We start from the raw sequence: 20,411 nt of genomic DNA, 5'->3' as shown, positions 1-20,411 counted from the left end.
ATGACAGGGTTTTACATCATGTTTTTTTATAATGAGCAGCATAAAAAGAAAAACCAAAAATCCACGTCATGTGACATACTTTTGTTTTTTATCTTTGACATCATTCATCAGATTTTGGTGCATGTGTCTCTGTGATGTAAAAGACATGTGGGCAAAGCGCTCATGGCTAAGTGCTTTTATTCTTCTGTTGTGATTGGTGTTCTGGATATTTGGCTCTTACATAAACTATATTTTGGATCTTTCTTTTCTAAAAAAAGAACCAATATGATGACAAACATCTAAACTTCCCACATACCTGGATTTATAAACACTAACACAAAGACATGGGAGGTCTGTTAAATTACTTGAAACATCATCGTCGTCTGGGTTTTATTTCGCCATGTGACATGGAACTAGCTGTTTATGTTAATATATGTTTAGCTCAGGGCGTCGATTCCCTCAGTTATTTAAAGAAACAAATTATTTCAGGATAAGCTCCTCTACCCTGTGGCACATGCTCCTCTTTCACTGAAATAATTCTCTCTGCTGGGTTTGGGAGAGGGTTCGGTAAGATAAGAAAGAGGCTGAAGAATCTGTGCATCATGTAATATTCCCTTTGAATGTATTTAACTTCAAAACATTTGAATATACACTTTGAAATGTGGATTATATTCTGTTTATTTTCAATGTTTATACTGTTGCTTTACAGGCTGATAACTGCCCATGCTAATTCAGTTGATTTTCAGTGTAAAACACATGCAAGCATAATTAATATGAATGCCAATTGAGTTTGTTAGATATTCAGTACAAAGGATAGCGGGAAAAAACAGACACACACACACACACACACACACACACACACACACACACACACACACACACACACACACACACACCCACACACCAACACACACATTTGTTCCAATATCAAGAGGTTGTAACAGTACAAGAGTGTGCATGCTGGATCTGCATCACGTACTCTAAGAGTTGTGAAGGAGCCGGTATTTTCCTATCTGAGCTGCTCATGTATCGGTTTCTCAAGGTTCAGCCGAGTTGAGCTGCTGTTCGATGTCTGCCTTGATGTTATTCATGTAAAGAATCCCTTGATGAAGTTCTGTTTGCAACATAGGGAGTATGAGGGATGATGTAATGGTTTAATGATTGCAGTGGTCACAGATTGTGGTTTATTTCAGAGGTGTAGGGAATTTGAATATAAACTTGATTCAATTATTTCTGTTTTGTGAGACACTTTTACTTCTTGCTTTGAACATCTTTCAACTACAAGATTTACTGTAAGGTTGTAGCTACTAATTTCTTTGCAGGTTTTACATGCAAAATATGATGACTTCACAGAGTATGGCGTGTTCAAATTGTGTGGTTGTGTTTTCCTTTGCTCCTATACAAGGACCAGGTGTAAATCTCTGATGATAAAAAATAATGTAAACAAGAGTAGCATAAGGAACATTTTAGGGAATGATTTCTTGATTTGAATTCGATACCTTTAATTTACTGTATTAAAGAATATGAGTGATTTTTTTTCCTCCGCTGGTCTGTTTTGTATGGATATAAAGCATAGGATATCATTTGTGTGGTGAAGCACTCGGCACACATTTCACGCTCACACAAACCTGCTTTCCCTGAGGCCAGCTGTGTTGTAAAGACAGCTGTGTAGCTGCCACAGCATTTGAAAGGAAGCGTCAGTATTTTCTTTTCAATCGTGATTTGCTTGCACGATAGACCTGTGTGTTTACTATGAGCTGCCAAAAACAAGCCTCTTTCTTACAATAGTGTTTGTATAGTCTCAAATCTCTGCATAGCCCTATACTGTGTATGATGCATTTATGATGTATTTGCACATTTATCAACTTTTATCTTGTTTTTTTTTTCATTCTTAACTTTGCATATAATCACACATGCTGGCAACCATTAAAAACCCAGTACCCCTAAGGATATGATGGCAATGCTCAGTTTAAGATGTTAATGTATAGTAAGCATACATGAAGGAGTGACATTGTGCACAAATAAATCTTAGATATGTAATATGTGCATTACATGTATTGGACAGTTATGGGACAAGGCTCATGAAAATGCATGTGGATCCCTCTTGAGTGTTTCTGAATCATTGCTTTGCTGGTCATCTAAAAATCCCTGCTCTTTTTTGCAGTGTGTGTGCAGCTCAGAGCACGTGCCTGCCAGTGGTGTGAAGGGGATGAGAACTGATAGCTCTATATATAGATGTATATGTATGGGGAGGCTTAAGACTGGACGGTGCAGGAGAATGGAGGCTTGCTGCGCATACTAGCGACGGTTACACAGGCTGGTCCATGCACGCCAACTATTATCTCTGGGTGTGTATTATAATTAAAGTTTAGACCCTCAGAGTGAGGTGTGTGTGTTTTTGTATGTCATATGTGTAACTTGAGCAGCAGGCAGGAAAGGAAGGCAAGGAAAGGGGAAGGTGGGCTATGTGTGTGTGTGTGTGTGCGTGTGTGTGTGTGTGTGTGTGTGTGTGTGTGTGTGTGTGTGTGTGTGTGTGTGTGTGTGTGTGTGTGAGGGATGGTGTCAGGCCCGGAGCTGTCCGACTCTAACATATCAGGATTGTCCTCTGTTACACAAGAACCTTCTCGTTATTCAGTGTGTGTATGTGTGTGTGTGAATATACTGTATATGCGGTATCTGTGTGTCTCCTCTTCTCTCATCTTGTTCCCAAGTCCTTTTCCCTTTCCTCCTCGTCCACATCTTTGCAAGTTAACTTTTTCTAAACATACCAATTCTGAGGTGTCAGAGTGCAGCAGGCAGAGGCAGGAGGATACTACAGTACATTGAGTATTGAGAGCACATAAAACCCAACATCAAGTAAAATATAACAATGCAGTATTGGCTGCAAGCAAGTACTGCAGCGCTCTTAACCCTTGTTACTGTACCGGTAACTCTCACTCTCACAGAACCTTTCTTGTCACATTATTTGTTCTGTGACTTCTACAAGGCCCTGATGTTACAATACAAAATGTAACCCCAGAGTCCCTCAAAAAAAATCACATATAACATGAAAGAAATATGATTCTGTGAAAATATATTATTTATTATTTGTGCACGGCCCTAAGTGGGTGTGGAATTTTCCTGTTGGAAAACATCACAACTGTTGTCACTATCATTATCATTACTGTTATTGTTCTGCCTCTTACCAACCCTGGGGCAGAACGGTTTCTTTTGGCCGTGGATATTGCACAAGGCACAGAGTTAACTGCTGCACTGGGGTTGTTTCTACCTTTTAGCTTACGCTAAAGTTCCTCTCAAAGCATTATATGGACTTCCTGTTTATATAACCACATTTAGTTGGAGCCTTGAAGCCAAATTCTTAAAAAAAAAAAAAAACACACATAAAATTACATTTTATCTCATTTTATCTCTTCTATATCTATAGTCTTTGCATCCATGCAGTACTCCCATTATATTATGTGTGCTAGCTTCAGGAGACTCATTGTGGGTGCTGGGGGTTCTTCTTCCTCTCGTTTAATAACTGCAGGAGTTTATATTGTGATTAAACTGTCGTTTCAGCAGAAACCACAGCGGTAAACCAATAATGCTGTGGAGTGCTCACTGCAGGGTTGACAACGGTCTTTTCAAACGGCTGCCCACGCAGAAGCGCTGCATTGGGTATATTGGTTGTGTCAGATAACCTCTCTCTAATTACTTACTGTGGAGCGTGATAACCAGACATCCTATTAGATTGTTCTATCAAGTGGCAATATGTTTATGGGAGTTTTGGTTTAAAAAGAAGTATCAGATATTGTAAATACTATTAAGTTAAGCAAGCATTGCAACCATATAAAAACATGTGAAACTGCCACAATAGTACTGTGTGTATTTCATTTTCTGATTGGTATTTTCATCCTCTTATCCTCTACTTCCTGTTACACTGACAACAGCAGTCTGGCCTGTGAGTTTAGGATGATTGGATTTTGGAAAGGTGTGTGTGGGCGTTGAGGAAGCAGAGCCGGAAGCGAGGGAGGAGAGACGACTGGACTCAATCTGTACAGATTAACTGTAGGTTGATATTTGTGTCAGAGAATTGTCACCTCTTGCACCAGATTAAACTCTGACCACTTCACAAGGATGGGGCGTTTAAGGGATTGGGTGCAAAATTATCCTGTGACAACATATAATATACTTGAAATTCAAAATAATAATCCCCTTTGCCGTATTAAGGATCTTTTCTTCATCCCTGCATGTGTAATTTCATACTATAATGATAGGTGGAGAGGCATATGTCCCAAATTTGTATTTTGAAGAGTTTTTTTTCAAAGGTGACATCATGAATTATGTAACTCTATGTTTTGTTTGGCTGCCCTGTGTGTGTGCATGTGTGCTTGCTGGCTAAGTAATGAGTCATTTCTTCATAACTGTAACTGGAGGCCAGATGATTGTCACCTGTCAGCTGCTGTTTCCGTTCCTTATTAGGATCAAGCTGCATTCAAGAACTGACCCTGCTTCTGTGTCTAATCATCATAGTTTTAAACGTGCACATTCACAAATAAAATAATTACACAGCAGATTAAGACTTTATATGCAATATATTCCTGGATTCCAGATCATTGTGTTTCCAGCCTTGACTGTTGGACTTTTCTTCTTCTTGTCTGTTTCAATCTTTGCTTCTCACTCCCTCTGGCCAGCACGAATTGTTGGTCTGTGATGCAATCCCTCCTCCCTGCTAGTTTCCCAGCCAATCAGAGCGCAGCAGTAGGAGGGTATCCAGTCAGCTCATGCTTGTAAACAGCATTGTCAGTAGGAGGGACTTTCAATTTACAGTCCCACCCTATGTTGTCATCCCTGTTCAGCCTTTTTCAGTGCGTGTGTTGTGGTGGAAAAGGGAAAAGGAAGAGTGGTCAGCAGGGCCAAGGGGAGAGAAGAAGGGGGAAGTGGGTGTGCATGTGTGAGTCAGGGCATGTGCTGATTCTTCAATGTTAAGACAGAGCTGCCATGGAGTCTTCTAGACTGATCTACTCCACACTACTGACAGTAGGTATTGTTTTTGTCAACTCTGTGTTTGTCCTCATCTACATGAATGTGTGCACTTTACCACTTTACCATCAGCTCAGCTGCTACCAGAGAGGAGTGTGTGAGTTTGTATGTTTGTCCAAGCTGTCAGCACATATTCATTGGTGCTACACAGGTGCGTGACAGTGAGCAGAAGGGCTGACACTTTATGTGACAACTATATTCTCTGTACTCCTTTCCTTCTAAACTGTCTGTCTCTCTGTCCCTTTTCCTGTCCTCTTGATGAACTTGAAAGAAGACATAAATTTCCTGTCTTGCCCCCCCCCCCCACTTCATTTACATGTGTGTGTTATAAGAGATACACATGAGCTGTGTGAAGATCCTATTGTACAGTAAAGCAACAGCAGAGGTTTCAGTGCTGAAAACACACACACACACACACACACACACACACACACACACACACACACACACACACACACACACACACACACACAATTAGTTACACATGCAAATACTGTAATCCTAAGAATTTGAGGAATTAGTCAGGCTAAGGCCACTGGCAACATTACTGCTGTTTTAACTGCGCATATAATGGCCAGGAGAATTATCTCTCTGCAGGATGTGTCCTCTCATGCATCATTTTTTAAGCTTCCTGCAGTCCTGCCTGGACTTGGCATTATCCAGCCCTGCTGCCAGTAACTGCAAAGCCTTGAATATGCATGTCTTCACTCAGTTTTCTTTTTACTTGCCAGGCCTGTCAGTTAACTGGTTATGGTTACTTTAGAGCGTCAAATCGAAGCATCATGGCCTACTTACGAGTTTTAAGTGGGCATGAATGAAATTGGGACGTGTGTCTGTTGTTGCACCATTTATTGGTGATTTATTGGACTCCAGATTCCTCCTTTGCTTTGTTCTACCCAATAAAACGGTGTTAGATACACAGTATGACCAACAGTAAACAAACACCAGCCACTTCACTCTCCAACAGTCCTAAGACCCCTGGTTTTATTTTAGTTTCACTGTCATTACTTCTTTGCCAATCCACTAATACATGTATCTAAATTTAGACAGACATCATTAAATTACTATCAGTATGTTCTAGCACAGAAAGAGAATGACAGAGAAGTGTGAGAACTGCACCGAAGTATACAGTACATCCTGTGGTTGATCCTCTTTAATTCTATGTTCTACCGATTGACTTCTTTTCATCAGAATCCAACGGAGGCAACTGGATACTCTTGAAGTGCAAGTTTAAAGCAAAGGGTTTATAGAGAACAAGTCAGATTTAGATTTAGACAAAACATAAGCTACTTACCAATAATAATTTCCATCCGACACCCTGCCTGTACCTAACCAGAGTTTGGATGTGACATGTTGTTCTCATGGTTGACAGCTTAAGAAGTGACCTTTACGCTCCCAGTCTACAGACTGTCTGTCGTTGGATCTGTCGTTGGATCCTTTGTGTGTGTGTGTGTGTGTGTGTGTGTGTGTGTGTGTGTGTGTGTGTGTGTGTGTGTGTGTGTGTGTGTGTGTGTGTGTTGTGTGTGTGTGTGTGTGTGGGCAACAACTGACAATGGGACAGGGTGGTACATAGGGGATTGAGTGCTGTATTAGATCCAGCAGTGACAGATGTGCAGATAGGGAAGAGTCTGGTGGGGAGATGATGATGATTACCAGTGTGTTTGTGTGTATTTCTTTATGTGTGTGTGTCCTTGTCATTGACTGTGTTATGTCCATAACTACTGTATATCTTAAGGCCAGGGATGATGTTTATTTAAGACACATGCTGAGACACTGTGTCTGATACATTAACAATTCACATGTTGACCCACTGAGAAAATGTGGCAAAACGACATTGCTGGAGCCATTTAGCAACACAGGGAGAAAATGGCATGCAGAGTCAAAGGTGGCAATTTTAAGTCAAAGGTGAAGTCAGGTGAAGCTTTTTGTTCTAAGAAATACATGTTGTTGTGGCCTCCTATTTTTGCAAATGACGTGTACTTTTTATCATTCAGACTGGATGTTTTTTTTCCATAGGTAACACCTGATCTTCCCACTTCATTTACAATCTAGGTGTATATCAATGAGAACATGCTGCAGTAGCACCTTTAACATACCACTATAATTATTATGCCATATGTGTTTGGGCTTGCACTGATGAATGTAAAAATTGGGCCAAGTTGGAGACCGCACCAGTTTGTGTTGCTAGGCAGAATATCCAAACATTGCAGCTATATTTCTGTAATGGATGAGATTATGTAAGGCATGGGGCTCCTCTGTTCCGGTCACCTCACAGAGTTTTCCTTCTATTTCAAATTGTACATGTAAAATGTACACTGTGTTCTAGATGTAGTTACAGCAGTGCCAGCATGACATGTTTTGCAACAATTAATATCATAGAAAAATGTTTTACACTGACAGAATTCTGTGTTTAAAGGCAACATGATCTCTTTTTCAAATTTAAGCAAAATGGTGCCTAGCCACCAAAATATAAATACAGGATTATAACCTGCTATCACACACAAATTGATAGGCAGGTCCTTTAATACACACAACTACTAAATATAAATACATCAGTAATTTGTTAACAGGCCAACATGTGTGAAGCACATTAAAGTACATTTTTCACCTATACATCAAACTCTTCAATTATATATGTAGTGTAAATCTATTGTTTTTATTTAATTATAGTCATATTTTATTTTGTAGGGTTTTATCTGGAGCGAATATGGTTTTAGTAGATTACAGTATGAACCAAAACAAAGTTTAGCAGTAGTGAGACCTTACTAGTGACTTGTAAATATCATAGACAGTAAAATTAATGGACAAAGCGATTCCGTAGATTTCCACGGAGACAAATGAAGTCTATTAGAAGCACTTCTCCGGTGAGCACTGTGCAGCCTCCAACTGAGAGAGACAAAGTAAATGTGACGTGAGCAACCTGTCTGAAAGTTGGAAGTCTTCTGGTAGCTGTGCAGGGCTCCAGACTGCGACCAAATGGTCGCATTTTGCGACCAAAATTTGAGAGTGTGCGACTGAATTTTACATCCAGTCGCACATGTGCGACCAGTAAATTTGCCCCCTTTTTTTACACGTTAAACGTTGAAATTTTTGGCGCCACTTTGACAGCGAATAACTTTACATCTGAAGCATTTAAAAACTCTATTTGTCCATTGTTTATTTCTAAAGAAACACGACAATGTATAAAAGGCTCCATTACCTTGTACCTCACGTTATGGCGCCGTAGCAGACGTTTTTATAAAAATAGGCTAACGATTGTGTCATAACCAAGTGACTTACTGTCGCACAGTAGAGGAATTACCGTATAGTACAGGAGAAGCTCGCAGGCAGTTTGGACTTACATGAGCTGTTTAGGTTTAATTACTAATGTTAACTAGCATTTTAGTGATCAATAATTAGCCTGTGCCCATGTTATCTCCTTACATATACCTACGCTCTCCTTCTCTGTAAGATTGGGAATGATTGATATCTCTCTTGGCACAGCTACTAGAAGACTTACAACTTTCAGACACGTTGCTCACGTTACATTTACGTTGTCTCTGTCAGTTGGAGGCTGCGCAGTAAAGCAAGAGATCACCGGAAAAGTGCTTCTAATAGCCTTCACTGGTCCCCGTCCAGAGCAACGGGCTCTGTTGGTCCATTTTATATATGTCAATGGAGACGAGCAGCCAGGCCCAACAGTGGTTTCTATGCCCTGGTGACTGACTGACAGGCTGAGGTTCTAAGGGAAGGCAACTTTATTTCTACAGCACCTTTCAGCAACAAGGCAATTCAAAGTGCTTTACATGAAACATTAAAGAGCAATTAAAAACGGTCATGATGAAAATGAAAATGAAAAAAAATAATATACAAATACAATAATAAACAAAATATATATATATTTTTTTTTTTACTGTCATGACTGCGATGCGGCTGTCAGTTTACCTTATATGTTGCATCTTCAAAAGTGACACTGAATTTGAAACAGCACATTGTAATTTCTGCATCTATTATCAAAGTATTTATTAGTAATACAGTTGAAATTAGTAGAAATGTGAATATTTGGTTAGCATGTTGATTTACGGTGGGTGCCCCTAAATTTTCTGGTTGTGCCCCTAAAATTTTCAGTTGGGGGGCCACTGTGCTCCTAGTGAAAAAAGTTAGTCTGGAGCCCTGTAGCTGTGCCAAAAGAAATCTCAATCATTACGAATCTTGCAGAGACGGAGAGCGTAGGTATATGTTAGGAGATAACATAGGCACAGGCTAATTATTGCTAACTAAAATGCTAGTTAACATTAGTAATTAAACTAAACAGCTAATGTAAGTTGAAACTGCCTGCAAGCTTCTTCTGACTATACGGTAATTCCTCTACTATGCTACAGTAAGTGACGTGGTTATGACACAATCGTTAGCTTATTTTTACAAAAACGTCTGCTATGGAGCCATAATGTGAGCTACAAGGTAATGGAGCCTTTTATACATTGTCGTGTTTCTTTAGAAATAAACAATGGACAAATAGAGTCTTTAAACGCTTCAGATGTAAAGTTATTCGCTGTCAAAGTGACGCCAAAATGAATGGCAGTCAATGGAATGCTAATGGCAGGTGATGCCTTGATAGCGTAAAAATGGCTCCGTAGAAGGTACGCTTTGTGGAGACTCGCTTACCCCCTTGGTAAATATAGACAGACATAGACACTACTGAGAACTAGGCATGGGCCGGTTACCGGTTTCAAGGTATACCGCGATTTGAAAAAGTCACGTTTTCAAAACCACTAACATTTTCTGTCGTACTGTTAAGGTAAGGAGTGGTCAAGGAGAGAAACTGCAGTTTAGTAATCCCTCTCCCTGCCAGTGTGCAGTGTGTTTAAAAATAAAATACATTGTGTTTAAGGGAGGAAACTTTTTTTTTGTTTCTTACCTAGACATTTAAAAAAATAATACATTTTAAAGCTGTAATTGCAATACCGCAATACCATGAAATCGTGATATTTTTGCTGAAGGTTATCATACCATCAGAATCGTATACCGGCCCAATGGCCCATTCCTACTCAGCACATTGTGTTTTCAGTCACGTGTGTGTGTGTGTGTGTGTGTGTGTGTGTGTGTGTGTGTGTGTGTGTGTGTGTGTGTGTGTGTGTGTGTGTGTGTGTGTGCGTGCGTGCGTGCGTGTCAGTAAAAGGCTCATAATAAATAATAATAATCTTTTACCACAGACTGCACTTACTGTTTAGTTACAAAATCTCTAGTTTCCTGTTATTTTCCTGGTTTGGTGTTATCTGATATGTTAATCAAAAGCTAGGTACATCATGGCCATACTGGTTTGTCTACATCTGCTGCTGTCTGTACACTGAGGACTGGTGCATGCTTCACACAGTTCTCTTTCAGCTGGCTTTTCTCTGGTATTAACCTAGAAATAACACCATAACAATGGAAATGTGTTTCTACTAATCAAGGAATTAAGCAGCTTTGTTAACTTTGGTTCCTGGTACCTCCTGTGGCAAGTTTGCTGAGCATTAGCTGCCCTGAAAGTGGCACTCTCTAGAAAATATATGCAAATATTCATGCATGTATCTTTGTCTCTCTGCAGGTTAACTACTGTCATTGTTCGTGGCTTTAAATGTCCTTTGCCATGGCAAAGCGTGAGGCTGGGAGCACCAGCCCTGTGGTGCGTCAGATAGACAAGCAGTTTCTGGTCTGCAGCATCTGTCTGGATCACTACCGGAACCCCAAGGTCCTGCCCTGTCTGCACACCTTCTGTGAAAGGTAACTAACATATGTGCTCTCTGTTTCAATGACAACTGGCAAAAGTCCTAATTACCTACACTTCCCTCAAGCTAAACTTGACACAAACCCAGTCTCTGCTCACACTGTTTGCTACATGTAGCTTTTGCTGGCCATGCAAAGTAGATGGTACAACACTAGCTTTTCCCCCTACCATTACTTATCCTCCCATTCTATAACTGAAGAATTCTTGTCATTTTACATGTCTCCTAATAGTGGTACCTCTTCTATTGCAAATACTTGGCCACAATTAAACAGCTCACAGCACTCACTGACTCTACTGGGATAAGTGCATTCCTCAGCATCAGGGACTGTCACTGTCTGAGAAGAGGCTCATTGTTGGGAGACACAATTACAATTCCTCAATCTAAAGTTCCTCAGAAAAATGACACCCCCTCAGGTGATACTTATTGGGGCCTTTTCGTGCCGAGCCTGCCAAGCAGAGGAGGCATTTAGAAAAGCCTGTTTTGTGTCAGGATGGGAGGATGGAGTAGGGGGTATTTTGTTATTTACACAGGATAACTGGGATTATGTTTCAATATCTAAACCTATGATAAAAACAAATATTTATGGAATAGTCTTGAATAGCCACACAGAGTATGGCATTAATCCTTTTTCCAGGCAGTGTGAGGGGCATTTGCCCACCGCAGGGCAAGTTTAATCCACGGTTTAACTGGATGGCATGTGATCTGGAGCCCTGCTGAGGTGAACAGACTTTTTGTCTGGAGCTATACATGATGTTACCAGACAGATGTTTTAATACTGGATGGGTTGATGTAGTTTTAGGGGTTTTAAGGTTAAGCTGGCAAACCCATGCTGGGCCTAGTCTGTTTGGTATAATTGTGCTCCCCTTTTACTCTTTCTGTGATTATTCGAGTTGTGTGCTCATTATTCAGAGATCAGGATCATGACTTTGCCATGGGATGTGCAACTGTTTCAAATTATGCCAAAATAAATGACATCATTCTACAATTGAGGCATGTGGCTACTTGTACTCATACTTATGATTGCAACAGGATTTTAATTACACAGTTCTGTTTATTAATTAATTGTTTATTCAATTTGATTGGCTGCTGTTTGTTTTTCTTTTCTGACATTTTCTAAACCAAAAAGCAGTTAAGAAATCACAAATTGGCATTGATAAAGCAACCGTCATCTATCCAGGCTTCAGAGCGTTACAGTGGTGTTGAAAGAGCAGTAGATAGACTTTTGTTAAAGCTCTCCGTTGTTCTCAAAAGCTAACAACTGCAGTTTACCAAGGCTTGGTTGATACGAGCCAGTCTGGTGTAAACAGAATGGTTTTAGCATGCAGCCCAAGCAGCTGCCAGACATCCTGGTGTACAACAGAGACTTATCCTCGATACTGACCTCAGGTTTCTTGCAGCATCAACTGCCAATTAAGTGATAACAGAAGCTGAAGAAAAACAACCGTACATCACATGCTGGATGACAGCTGGGCTGTAGGCCAAGGAGTGTGGTTTAATCTGCATATCACAGCTGAACTTTGCTGGCTGAGGGTTTGGTTTTGGCTCAAAGGTTGTCTAATGTTAAATAGATTGCCTCCTAAGGGCAATTCAACCTGCACAACATCGTCATCCTTCAGCGGCCGGTGGAATAGATGTGTGGCTGCTGCCAGAATAAGGCCTGAATCCAAAACACACGCACACACAGAAACTAAAACACAAAAATCTATTCTCCCTAAAGTCTTTTGTCTCTTTGCGTCTCTGTTAGGCTGATTGATTTGCTTACTAAAAGAGGAAGTGTGTGTCTTCTCTTGAGGCTGTGGGTTCTGTGAATTGACTCCGATTCACACTTATCCCCTTTTTGTTGTGACAGCAGCACTATTTAAGCACTGTCTCTCAATCATTTATGAAGTGACTGCTCTCTCTCTAGTGTCTTCCTCCTCTCCTCTCTCTGCTGTATTGGTAAATTAATTTTGACTAATAATTATCGATCAATCGATCATTGATCAGTTAGATGTTATATTCTAATTCTTGCTTTTCTTTATTTGTTGACTCCCTCCCTCCAGTTGTCTCCAGAACTACATTCCCCCAGAGTCTCTGACACTCTCGTGTCCAGTGTGTCGGCAGACTTCCATCCTGCCAGAGAAAGGAGTGTGTGCTCTACAGAACAACTTCTTCATCACTAATCTCATGGAGGTTTGACTCTTAATCTCTTTTCAAATTCAAGTCAGATGCAAAATTGTCATAGTGTAGTATGTCGAAAAGTCATAAAAAAGTCATAATATGATATGTTGAAAAAAGCCATTTAAAAAGTCATAGTATAGTATGTCGAAAAAAGTGATAACAAAGTTCTAGTATAATATGTCGAAAAAAAGTCATAAAAAAGAAAAATTTCATGAAAAGGGCCTACCCAGACTGGGAATCATACCTGAGTCAGAGTCTGCAGTGACTACTTGCTGGTTGCCTGTTGGAGCAGTGCTAACCACTGAGGCACTGTGCCATGAAAAAATAGCCATAGTATAATATTGTGAACAAATTCAAAGTAAAAAAAAAAAAGTGATAAAAAAGTTAAAAAAAGTATTTTATGTAGAAAAAAAACATGAAAATGCACTGCCCAACCTGGGAATCAAACATGGGTCAGACTCTGCAGTGATTGTTCACTGTTTATAAATAAATTATGTTTAAAACAACCATAGTATAGTATGTCAAAAAAAGTGATAAATAAATCATAGTACATCATGTTGAATAGTACATAGTCAGATACACTTTGACATGTGGCTGGAGGAGACTGAAATTTATCCACCGATGTTGTGGTCATGGGACAACCATTCTAACTCTTAGCCAAAAGCCACACATTATGGTAATAGTATAGAATGTCGAAAAAAGTGGTTAAAAAAAGCCATAGCATTGTATGTTGAAAATAGACAAAGTATAGCATGCCGAATAATACAGTCAGGTACACTTTAAAATGTGGCCAGAGAAGCCTGGGATTGATCAGCCGACCTTGTGGTTATGTCGAAAAAAATTATTTAAAAAACTCATTGTATTTTTTGTCGAAAAAAAGTCATAGTATAGACATAATCAGGGACACTTTACCATGTGGCCAGAAGAGCCTGGGATTGAGCCCCTGACCTTGTGGTTACAGAACAACCATCCTACCTCCCACCCATATTCCACACAGTATGGTATGTGGAAAAAGTCATAGTATGTCAAAAAAAAGTGTGTAAAAAAAGGCTGTAGTATAGTATGTTGAATAAAAGTGATAAAAAAATCAAAGTATAATATGTCGAAAAAAGTGATGAAAAAGCCATAGTATAGTATGTAAAAAAAAAAAGTCATAGTATAGTGTATCGAAAAAAGTTATAAAAAAGCCATAGTGTAGTATGTCGAAAAAAGTGATAAAAAGTCATAGTATAGTATGTCAAAAATGTATGAAAAAATCCATAGGATAGTATGCTGAAAAAAGTCATAGTATAGTATGTCGAAAAAGTGATGAAAAAGCCAAAATATAGTATGTAAAAAAAAAAAGTCATAGTATAGTGTATCGAAAAAAGTTATAAAAAAGCCATAGTATAGTATGTTGAAAAAAGTGATAAAAAAGTGATAGTATAGTATGTCAAAAATGTATGAAAAAAGCCATAGGATAGTATGCTGAAAAAAGTCATAGTATAGTATGTCGAAAAAGTGATGAAAAAAGCCATAGTATACTATGGCTTTTTTAAAAAGCATGTTAAAAAATGTCATAGTATAGTATTTCAAAAAAAGTGATGAAAAAAGTCATAGTATAGTATGTCGAATAAGACATAGTCAAGGACACTTTGGCATGTGGCCAGAAGAGCCTGGGATTAATCCTCTGACCTTGTGATTATGGGACAACCATTCTACCTCCCAGCCACCCAGTATGATAAAAGAAAAAAGTAAAGTATAGTATGTCGAAAAAGTGGTTAAAAAAGCTATAGTATTTCAAAAAAGTTATGAAAAAAGCCATAGTATAGCATGTCGAAAAAAGTAATCAAAGTCATAGTGCAGTATGTCGAAAAAATCATTTAAAAAAGCCATAGTGTAGTATGTCGAAAAAATGATAAAAAAGCCATAGTCGTATGTCAAAAAAAGTGATGAAAAAAGCCATAGTGTAGTATGTCGAAAAAAGTCAAAATATAGTATGTCAAAAAACGTGATTAAAAAAGTCATAGTCGTATGTCGAAAAAAGTGATGAAAAAATACATGGTATAGTATGTTGAATAAGACATAGCATAGACTAATACATGGAAGGGAGGCTCTGTGTGTGTCCCTGCTTCTGTGAAAACCACTCTTTCTTTTTTTTTTTTTTTTTTTTTAACAGAGGGAGAAGATTTTTTTTTTTTTTTCCATTCTGGACAGTCCCTTTTTTTTCAAGGGGCTCTTTTTAGGGTTTGTTTTGAATGTAAGGTTTCTATTGGGCATGTAGAGGTGATGATTAAGGTTACCAGATGGGTTAGGGAATGGATGTTTTGAATGGATGGTACTTAAAAGGATAGAAATACAATAATGTGTGTTTGTGTCCTGAAGAGAACAGCAACCGACTACAAGGAAAGTCAGACAAAGAGAAAAGAATCTGGGGGCCTATAGGTTATATACATACCTATATACTGTTATGTCCCCAGTTTGATTTGATTCGGGCCAGGGACCTTTTGTTTAATGTCATTTCCCCTCTCTTTCTCCTTTTGTTTTCTGTCACCTCTCATTTGTCCATTGCCAAATAAGGGGAAAAAATACCCCTTACAGATAATTATCTGTAAAAGTGTTTTGAAATGATTGAAAAGCTGCCGATGAAGTTTAAAATGTTTTCGTCCAGGTCCTTCAACGAGAGGCCGAGTGCTCACGGCCGGAGGCCTGCAGTGTCCTGGAGTCAGTTAGCGCTGCAGCTGCAGGGAAGCCCCTCTGCTGCCCAAACCATGAGGGAAAGGTGGGAAGCCCTTTTGTGATCACCTCATCAAAATTGCTCAACCTCATTTGTTTTAGCAATAATTAATGCAAAAGAAACTGAATCTTAAATTATATACTTACTTACTGCAAAGCCCAGCAATAGTGAAGGAGTTTTCTTTTTTACTCCGTTTGTCTCCCTCTGCAGGTGATGGAGTTCTACTGCGAGTCGTGTGAGACAGCCATGTGTCTGGACTGTACAGAGGGTGAGCACCAGGAGCATGTGACTGTTCCTCTGCAGGACGTCGTGGAACAGCACAAGGCTGCGCTGAAGACACAGCTGGATGCCATACTGAGCAGGTGGGGACTTGATACCTTTTTTTGGAATATTTATTTCACTACAGGTGCTTTACGCATTTGATGTAGAGCAGTAGTGGTAGTGTGCACATCCCCACCGGTGAGGTGCAGGGCAAAAAGGGGCTGGATACAACTGATAAGAATGAGATGCCCGCATTCTGTTAATACTCCCATACGTTTATTGTGCTGCAACGTTTCGACCTTGCCGGATCTTCCTCAGGCAAATGGCATTCAACAGTGGCTCAAGCATATACATAGGGCACATACATGGTCAGCTAGCTGATCATGCATCAGCTGAGCTCATTTAAACTGATGGGCCTAAGTGCCACCTTTACCATAGTTACCACATAAAAGCATTAGTGATAAAATTACATATACACAATATGCACACAGACAATGAAACAGTAGGCTCGTTCGAGATGAACTGTGCCTCCCCTGTAAAGTGGACGAGAGCAGGCGGCAGCAGCCGGGGGCGGTGACAAAAATCTGCTGTCAAGTTGGACAGTTTCCAGCCGTTTCCAGCAGCCTTCAGGCTGAACAGGAAGTGACAGAAACACTGTGGTCCGATTCTGATTTCATAAAATGTTATCAGACACATATATCAGCTTGTACACAGTCTCCAGTTGTTTTTATTATGACAGAGTAGCTGTCAAAATGCTCTACATGCAATCTGTTGCTGATTTTAATTAACAACACACTGTAGATGATCCATAATCTGAACAGATTTAGTCTCTCTGACTTCTGAACATCACTGTCAGCCACACAACACGTGTTTTGTACAGAATAAAATTTTAAATCAGACAAATAGCAGTTACAATCCCTGCAATTCAAAATCAATAAAACGTTTATATAAAACGTCATCATGTTGAGTCGATTCTGAACCAATCAGCTGTTAGATCAGCTGAGAGGCCGGCATTTCCCAGCATGCCCTGGGTCCGCCTGGGTCTTGCAGTCAGTGAAGAGCAACTGCGGCGCCTGGCTCTAAAAACTGCGGCCGCCTTGATCTCGTGAGATTATCGTTGCTCACGTGTGCGTGACGTCAGAGCAAGTTGGGATCAAGTCGGACACAAATCTAACCGGCATGCACTGGGCGGCGATCGCCAGTGATCGATTCTGCACAGATCTGGCTCATCTCGAACGGGCCCAATGAAAGAATTGGCCAAACCCCTAACTTACAAAATAACATTATGTGCTACACTATCCCACATTGGCACTGTTTTTCACATTATACCAATCCCACACACAGTATCACAAGAAAAGACATTACTGAAAAGGCTTTATATCAAATTCTTCATTCAAGCCGTTTTTGAGACATTGTGTTGAGGTAATAAATCCAAAAAGTTTCTCTCTGAAGAAGCCTTCTACCATGATTAACCCTCTTGGAGGGTTCTAAGCAGAGTGCGGGCATCTCCTTCTTTTCAGCTTTAAGCATTTGGCCCAGGTTTGACATCTGCCATCAAAGATCATCTATACTATGCTGTGCTTAGCATGTCAAAACATGGTACTGGGTAAAGTGGCATTTTCATTAAAGAATAATTTTGTTTGTGTAGCTTTATAGCTAGTTCTTCAGATATCTTTTTTCAAAATCAACATCTTGCAGGCTCCCACAGCTAACAATATCCATCGAGCTGGTGAGTGAGATCTCCCGCCAGCTGAATGAAGGAAAGAACAAGGCGGTGGCAGAGATTACCAGTACGTTTGAAGAGCTGGAACGGGCACTGCATCAACGCAAGACGGCCCTCATCACAGACCTGGAGAACATCTGCAGCACTAAGCAGAAGGTTAGTTAGGTTTCAGACTTTCACATATATAGTCCATGCACTCACCCAGGTGCACTTGCATCTTTGCACGCTCATTGTCAGATGCACAAACACACACAGGCATTTTACGGAGTAGTTGAGCATGATATGCCACATCTCTCACATTCCTGTCAACTCTTCTTCTCTCCTCTTTTTCTTACTCTTTTGTGCCCCTTTTTTCCTTATCTTCCATGTACCTGAGTGCAGGTCCTGCAGGCTCAGCTTTCATCTCTCCTCCAGGGGAAGGAACACATCCAGAGCAGTTGCAGCTTTACTGAGCAGGCTCTTAGCCATGGGAGTGCTACTGAGGTGAGCTGGCAGATTGTAATTTGTACAAGCAGGCTAACAAACAGGTTACAACTCAGATGGGAATTAACTGTGTTGCAGTCGTGTAGCAGGATGTGAGTTTTGCATTAAGATACACAAAAAAGACTGAATACAGTATGTGTCTCTTGCAAGTATAGGTGCTGCTAGTTCAGAAGCAGATGAGTGAGCGGGTAACAGCGCTGGCAAGACACGACTTCCCAGAGAGACCACAGGAGAATGCACACCTGGATTGTCAGGTATTGTTTATTCTGATTCAAACTGTTTTTCTGCTCTCGATTTTCATTACGGTGGTCTGACTGACATTTCCACATTGTCACAAAATGAGGCCTTTATGGCAACAGTTTTCTCTACCACCTATTTACTTTTTCCAGCGAAAAAAGGTTGTGGGAGGTTTTTTCATGTTGACACTTACAATCTCGTTTGTTTTTCATATGTATATATTTAAACCCTTTTTCACTTTAGCTGGGAGTGATCTCTGTAAGGAAAAGATTACTTCAGAACAAACTATTTTGACAACTTCTATTCCACAAGAAACTCACAAAGCCTTAATGTTCTGTTAGCTTGTGGCATTTGGCCACCAACCATGGAAACGTAATTTCTTCTAGCAGTTAGGGATTCTTCAGTCAAAAGTATTGAACATCTTGTGTGCTGTTTGCTTCAGGTGGAGACTGAAGGTCTGCGGCGCTCCATCCAGAACCTGGGAGTTCTCATCACCACAGCCGCTGTGGCCCACACCTCTGTCGCCACAGGAGAGGGCCTCCGCCACGCAGCAACTGGGCAGATCCAAACAATTACTGTGACAACAAAAGACAAAGTACTGTCTTTATTTTTTAGCCTCACTGCCATTTTCTACACGTGATAAAGCATAGCAGCTTGTACATTTTGTTTTCTCTTGAATCTGTTGACCAACATACTGTATTTATTTGCTTTAGTCACATATTTCAATTTAGTTTTTCATTTGAATTCCAAATTTCATGCTTTTTCTCTTGTTCTCTTGCAAGAAGTCATTTATTTTATGAGGACCAGTTAACAGGGATTATTATTATCAAAAACAAATCTGTTAGGACACACGTGTCAAACTCAAGGCCCGCGGGCCAAATCCGGCCCCTTGCTAATTTTGGTCCAGCCCCTATCTACATTTAGGTTCACAATACATTTTGGCCCACCTACTTTTTGTCACTTTTCACAGCGTTTTTTTTTTTAACGCTTTTTCCAACCATTTTTGGCATTTTCTTCGACATAAAAGCAATACACTCTATGTCTGGCCTTTGATGTGATTCTCATTTTCTAGTGTGGCCCTTAGGGAAGTTGAGTTTGACACCCCTGTGTTAGGGGCTTGTGATGTCTGTAGAAGGCTGTCTTGGAATGTCTTGGAGGCTGCAACCATGTGCTTATTGCTTGAACAACAATAGATTTTCTTTTGTTCAGAAATTGAATCAATGACCTCTCTCTGCAGGATGGGGAGCTGGTGCGGACAGGAAATGCTGTTTTAAAAGCGGAGATAACATCTGCTGACAGGAGCCGTGTTGCAGAGGCGGAGATAACGGACAATAAGAATGGGACATATGAGGTGGGCTACACGTTACGCTCTGAGGGAGAGTACACTTTCTCTCTGTTGCTGTATGGCCAACCGTTACGTGGCAGCCCGTTCCGCCTGCGGGCGATCAAGCCCTCAGATGTGCCACAATCTCCAGATGACGTGAAGAGGAGGGTGAAGTCTCCCAGCGGGACAGGGGGCCACATACGGCAGAAAGCAGTGCGACGGCCTTCCAGCATGTACAGCACCACCAAGAAAAAGGAGAACCCCATCGAGGATGAGCTCATCTACAGAGTGGGTAAGACAGATGACCCATCCAGGAGAGAAAGTTGCACACTGTACGCGCCAAACCAAACACCATGTAGACATTAGACTTATCATCACTGCAAATTCATTGCTTAGCCATACAACAAGTTTTTAGATTGACATCCTCCCCTCTAGGCAGCTTCTGTTTTCACTTCATGCCAGTAGACCACAGAATGAGAATCAACTTGCTGTGACTTGATAGAAGAGATGACATCCAGAAAAAAAAAAGAAACACTACATACAGTATGTTGTCAGAAGATGAAACGTAGAAAACAAATATGGTTGTTGTGAAAAAGGTGAATGGGAGAATTTGGTTTACTGAGTCTGTTATTATTTATTTGTCAGGTTCCCGAGGCAGAGAAAAAGGGGAGTTCACAAATCTGCAGGGAATCTCAGCCTCTTGTAGCGGCAGAGTGGTGGTGGCTGATAGCAACAACCAGTGTATACAGGTGAGACTGA

General features: G+C 40.3%; 1 protein-coding gene across 6 annotated transcripts in view; it reads left to right on the top strand.

Moving 5' to 3' along the window:
• The window catches only part of trim3b (tripartite motif containing 3b), a 32,414-nt gene that overhangs the window by 7,359 nt on the left and 4,644 nt on the right, over positions 1–20,411 (top strand). For 3 of the 6 annotated variants that reach the window (XM_039778550.1, XM_039778548.1, XM_039778551.1), the window contains exons 2-11: positions 10,568–10,743; positions 12,791–12,920; positions 15,559–15,669; positions 15,835–15,986; positions 17,584–17,764; positions 17,990–18,091; positions 18,247–18,345; positions 18,771–18,923; positions 19,566–19,944; positions 20,298–20,401. In XM_039778550.1, the coding sequence (XP_039634484.1) occupies positions 10,598–10,743; positions 12,791–12,920; positions 15,559–15,669; positions 15,835–15,986; positions 17,584–17,764; positions 17,990–18,091; positions 18,247–18,345; positions 18,771–18,923; positions 19,566–19,944; positions 20,298–20,401 (1,557 nt within the window). In that variant the 5' untranslated portion in view covers positions 10,568–10,597. Of the gene's footprint in view, positions 1–4,806; positions 5,003–10,567; positions 10,744–12,790; positions 12,921–15,558; positions 15,670–15,834; positions 15,987–17,583; positions 17,765–17,989; positions 18,092–18,246; positions 18,346–18,770; positions 18,924–19,565; positions 19,945–20,297; positions 20,402–20,411 lie in introns of those variants that run through there. The other 3 variants (XM_039778547.1, XM_039778549.1, XM_039778553.1) reach the window with 3 other exon arrangements.

The sequence above is a fragment of the Perca fluviatilis genome, chromosome 16 (genome assembly GCF_010015445.1).
Source record: "Perca fluviatilis chromosome 16, GENO_Pfluv_1.0, whole genome shotgun sequence".
In the NCBI taxonomy this organism is placed as follows: domain Eukaryota; kingdom Metazoa; phylum Chordata; class Actinopteri; order Perciformes; family Percidae; genus Perca; species Perca fluviatilis.
This window is presented reverse-complemented; position numbering and strand designations above follow the sequence as displayed.